At 49.4% G+C, this 5,173-nt stretch overlaps 2 protein-coding genes across 2 annotated transcripts; both read left to right on the top strand.

Annotated features, from left to right (window-relative positions):
• The first annotated feature begins 377 nt into the window (after window positions 1–377).
• Window positions 378–1,232, top strand: LOC126719655 (uncharacterized). Its single transcript, XM_050422187.1, has one exon. The coding sequence runs from the start codon at window positions 378–380 to the stop codon at window positions 1,230–1,232; it is 855 nt and encodes a 284-aa protein (XP_050278144.1).
• Window positions 1,233–1,238: 6 nt separating this feature from the next.
• LOC126719654 (uncharacterized) lies at window positions 1,239–5,173 on the top strand. The gene is made up of 4 exons (XM_050422186.1): window positions 1,239–1,606; window positions 1,916–3,460; window positions 3,875–4,529; window positions 5,159–5,173. Exons 1-4 carry the CDS (start codon window positions 1,239–1,241, stop codon window positions 5,171–5,173), a joined length of 2,583 nt encoding a protein of 860 aa, XP_050278143.1.

The following is a 5,173-nucleotide window of genomic DNA, read 5'->3' as shown; positions in this document are numbered from 1 at the left end:
CGTATAACGAGATAGAAGGGAATTATGATGACGTCGCCATCAGTACGTTCAAAAGGGGCTTGCCGACAGAACATGGCTTAAGAAAGTCCCTCACTGGAAAGCCAGTCACCAGCGTGCGCCAACTTATGGACAGAATTGACAAGTACAAAAGGGTTGAGGAGGACCAGCAGATGGGGAAAGGTAAAGCGAAGGTCGTCCCTCAGGAGAGGAGGGACTTCAAGTCGGAACGATTTAACAACAGTAACAGGCCGAGAAGGGACTATATAGAGCAGTCCGGATCTACTGGGGCTCAGGCAGTCCATGCTGTGTTCTGAGAACCTCTTCACAAAATCCTAGAGAAGGTGAAGTATGAACCTTTCTTTCAGTGGCCGAACAAGATGGCTGGTGATCCTTTGAAGCGCAATCAGAACCTGTATTGCGCGTACCATCAGGAGCCAGGTCACACCACTGATGATTGCAGGAACTTGAAGAACCATTTAGATCGGCTCGTCCGAGAAGGGAAGCTGAGACATCTTCTGCATCGCCCAGAAGGATGGCAGGAACCATCGAGCAATGAAACCAGACAAACTACGTTGAGGCCACCCATTGGCACGATTAATGTCATTCTCGCCGCACCTGGAAGAACAGGCTCTGTCCCCTTCAGGGTAATGTCAGTGAGCAGTTTCCCAACAGGGTCAGACGACAGGGAATCCAAGAGAGCCAGAGTGAGTGCCACGCCAGTAATCGGGTTCACGGAGGAAGACAAGCAAGGAACTATTCAACCCCACGACGATGCCCTAGTCGTCACGCTCAGAATAGGGGGTTATGACGTGAAGAGGGTGTTAGTTGATCAAGGCAGCGCCGTGGAGGTAATGTACCCTGATTTGTTTAAGGGGCTGAACTTGAAGCAGGAAGACCTATCGCCCTACGATTCCCCCCTGGTTAGCTTTGAAGGGAAAATCGTCATCCCGAAGGGCATGATTAGGCTGCCTGTGCAAACAGATTTAGACGTGGTAGAAGTGGACTTCATTGTCGTAGATGCATACTCCCCCTACACAGCTATCGTGGCCCGGCCATGGCTTCATGCACTAGGGGCTGTGTCTTCAACCTTGCACCAAAGAGTCAAGTATCCGTCAGAAGGTCAAATCAAAGAAATAATAGGGAACCAGGGAATGGCGAGACAATGCATGGTGTTGGCAATCTCACGACAGCCGAATAGCGAACCTTCCACTTCAGCCGAGAACGGCTTATAGCAATTAATGACTGCGGTCCCAACTGCGGGCAGTGGAGGACCGGCCATGGAGGTGAACTGTGAGGAATCGGAGAAAGTACTTGTCGGATCTGACCCTGAGAGATTTTTTCAAATTGGTTCGGAACTACCGCCCCAAGAGAAGTCAGCACTGATTGCTTTTCTCCGACAGAATGTAGATATGTTTGCTTGGGACCCCTATGAGGCCCCCGGGGTCGACCCAGATTTCATCTGCCACCACCTTAATGTGAACCCGACTATAACACCTAAGAGGCAGGCTCCTCGACGACCGTCGAAAGAACATACCGACGCCGTAAGGGAAGAGGTCGCAAGATTGAAGAAAGCAGGGGCTATCAAAGAGGTCTTCTATCCCGAATGGTTAGCCAACACGGTAGTGGTAAAGAAGAAGAGCGGGAAATGGCGGGTCTGCGTAGACTTCACAGACCTAAACAAGGCTTGCCCAAAGGATCCCTTACCTATGCCCCGGATAGACCGGTTGGTAGATTCAACTGTCGGACACCGTAGAATGAGTTTTCTAGACGCCTTTCAGGGTTACCACCAGATACCCTTTGCTGCCGAAGACCAGGAGAAGATTGCTTTTGTCACCCTAGTTGGGAATTATCACTATAAGGTGATGCCCTTCGGCCTGAAGAATGCCGGGTCAACCTATCAAAGGATGATGACCAGGATGTTTGAACAGCAGATGGGTAAAAGCGTTGAAGTGTACATAGACGACATGGTGGTTAAAAGCAAGTTGGTTCCTGACCACATTGAAGACCTCGGCAACGTTTTTCAAATACTGAGAAATTACAAGCTACGACTGAACGCAGCCAAATGTTCATTTGGAGTGGGATCAGGGAAATTCTTGGGTTATATGGTGACTCACAGAGGCATAGAGGTTAACCCTGACCAAATAAGAGCCATCCATAGCTTGCAGCCTCCTCAGAACCCTAAAGAGGTCCAAAAGCTTACCGGTATGATAGCTGCCTTAAACCGTTTCATCTCGCGCTCAGCAGACAGATTCAGGCCATTTTTTCTCCTATTACACAAGTGGAAAGGATTTGAGTGGAATAAGGAGTGCGCTATAGCTTTCCAACAGCTAAAGGAATACCTCGCCCAACCACCAATTATGTCCAATCCCGATGCTGACGAAGTTTTGTTTGCCTACATCGCAGCAGCCCCACATGCAGTAAGCTTGGTGCTAATCCAAGAAGACAACGGCACACAGCGGCCAGTCTATTACGTTAGCAAATCACTGCAGGAGGCAGAAACCCGTTATCTTCCCCTCGAAAAGGCAATCTTGGCTATCGTACAGGCCACACGAAAGCTTCCCCACTACTTTCAAGCACACACTGTAGTAGTGTTAACTCAGCTCCCCTTAAAGTCCATCCTGCGCAGTGCCGATTACACAAGCAGAATTGCAAAGTGGGGAACGATTCTGGGCGCCTTCGACATTAGATACATGCCTCGCACCGCTGTAAAAGGCCAGGTCCTCGCCAACCTAATGGCAGAATTTGCGGAGCCCACACTAGAAGGAAAAGAGGTATCGGTATTACTAGGGGCTGATGAGAAGGTGATCAACACAGTTTCTCCGCGTGGACACACTTGGTGGAAAGCATACATTGATGGCGTAGCGAATCAAAGGGGCTCAGGGTTGGGACTTGTCCTGCTCTCACCTGAAGGGATAACAATAGAGAAGTCATTGAGACTCGGTTTTTCAGCCACGAATAACGAAGCCGAATATGAGGCGCTATTGGAAGGAATGGGGATGATCCAGAAAATGGGGGGGAAATCCGTGGACATGTTCTTGGATTCAAGACTTATTGTGGGACAGGTAAATGGAGACATGGAGGCAAAGGACGAAAGAATGCAAGAGTATCTGGTTCGGGTTAAGCACCTACAGACCCATTTTCATCACTTCCGCTTGACGCACGTACCCAGAAGTGGGAACACTCATGCTGATTCTCTCACGACGTTGGCTACCTCCTCGGCTCAGCCCCTACCTCGAGTCATCCTGGTAGAAGAGCTCCTCCGTCCATTAAAAGAGAAGGCCAATGGGATTGGAATACATAACATCAGGACAGGACCGAGCTGGATGGACCCTATCGTGCTGTACTTAAAGCACGACACCTTGCCAGATGATAAGGTTGAGGCTGACAAAATCAGGAGAAAAGCTACTCGATTCTGGTTGTCGGAGGACTCCAAGCTTTACAGACGCTCGTTCTCGGGGCTGTATTTACTGTGTGTGCACCCCGAGGCTACTGAACACATCCTAGAAGAGTTACACGAAGGAATTTGCGGAAGTCACACGGGGGGGAGGTCTTTGTCTCACAGAGCCTTAACGCTGGGTTATTGGTGGCCGAGCATGCATAAAGAAGCCCTGGAGTATGTGAAGAAGTGCGACCAATGCCAGAGATTCGCACCGAACATACACCAACCTGGTGGAGAGCTGAACCCATTGTCCAGTCCCTGGCCATTTGCGCAATGGGGCCTAGATATACTTGGTCCATTCCCCAAGGCAACAGGGAACAGAAAATTTCTTCTCGTCGGCACCGACTACTTCACCAAATGGGTGGAGGCTGAGGCGCTGGCAAACATTAGGGACGTTGATGTCAAGAAGTTTCTTTGGAAAAATATTGTCACTAGGTTCGGCAATCCACACACCCTGGTGTCGGACAACGGGCTCCAGTTTGACAGCAAAGCCTTCAGAAGGTACTGCAGTGAGCTAGGAATTGTTAACCGGTACTCCACGCCAGCATACCCCCAGAGTAATGGACAAGCAGAAGCCGTCAATAAAACCATAATGAACGGACTGAAAAAGAGACTAGATGACGCAAAAGGAAGATGGGTTGAGGAGCTAGCCCATGTCTTGTGGATATACCGTACCACGCCTCGGAGGTCCACAAGGGAAACCCCTTTTTCAATGACCTATGGGGCCGAGGCTGTCATCCCACTGGAGGTGAACTTCCCAACCCAGAGGACTACCACCTTCTGCCCTGCTACCAATGACAAACTTCTGGAAAAGAGCTTGGACCTCATCGACGAAAGAAGGGAAGGCGCAATGGTCCACCTAGCTAACTATCAGCAGAAGCTCAAGCAAGGTTACGACGCCAAGGTGAAGTCCAGACCATTGGCGCTTGGGGATCTAGTACCGAGGAAGGTCTTGGGCACTGCGAGGAACCCCGTATGGGGAAAGCTCGGACCAAACTGGGAGGGACCGTATCGTATCACTTCCGTAGCCGGCATAGGAGCCTACTTTTTGGAAGACTTGGATGAACGTGTAGTACCACGCCCTTGGAATGTAAACAACCTGAAAAGGTACTGTTATTAATGAAAGATATAACCTTTGATACCATATTACTGTGCAGTTACTTGATTTAAGTGTTAAACAGAACCCAAGTCCTGCACGGCTTCTCGGCCACAGACTTGGGGGAAATTAACCGCGATACGATTCCCACTAAGTGTTAAATAGAACCCAAGTCCTACATGGCTCCTCGGCCACAGACTTGGGGGAAATTAACCACGATACGATTCTCACTATGTGTTAAACAGAACCCGAGTCCTGCATGGCTCCTCGGCTACAGACTTGGGGGAAATTAACCGCGATACGATTCGCACTAAGTGTTAAACAGAACCCAAGTCCTGCATGGCTTCTCGGCCACAGACTTGGGAGAAATTAACCGCGATACGATTCTCACTGAATGTTAAACAGAACCCAAGTCCTGCATGGCTTCTCGGCCACAGACTTGAGGGAAATTAACCGCGATATAATTCTCACTAAGTGTTAAATAGAACCCAAGTCCTGCATGGCTTCTCGGCTACAGACTTGGGGGAAATTAATTGGGGAAAATTAGGTTTGCAGCCATTTCGCCTAATTATTAACTATCGTTCTTTTCACGTATTCATTCGCTTACGCTTGGTTCTCAACAGTTAGTGATGGAATAG

The sequence above is a fragment of the Quercus robur genome, chromosome 3, assembly GCF_932294415.1.
Source record: "Quercus robur chromosome 3, dhQueRobu3.1, whole genome shotgun sequence".
Taxonomy (NCBI): Eukaryota; Viridiplantae; Streptophyta; class Magnoliopsida; order Fagales; family Fagaceae; genus Quercus; species Quercus robur.
Note: the sequence above shows the minus strand (reverse complement) of the source record. Positions and strands in the feature narration are given on the sequence as shown.

Excerpts from the sequence above, each read along its gene's own strand:
- LOC126719655 (XM_050422187.1), top strand. The coding sequence starts at position 378 with ATGGCTGGTGATCCTTTGAAGCGCAATCAGAACCTGTATTGCGCGTAC.
- LOC126719654 (XM_050422186.1), top strand. The coding sequence starts at position 1,239 with ATGACTGCGGTCCCAACTGCGGGCAGTGGAGGACCGGCCATGGAGGTG. Across the intron at positions 1,607-1,915 it reads GAGGTCTTCTATCCCGAATG|GATGTTTGAACAGCAGATGG; the intron begins GTTAGCCAACAC and ends GATGATGACCAG. Across the intron at positions 3,461-3,874 it reads AGACGCTCGTTCTCGGGGCT|GTTCGGCAATCCACACACCC; the intron begins GTATTTACTGTG and ends TATTGTCACTAG.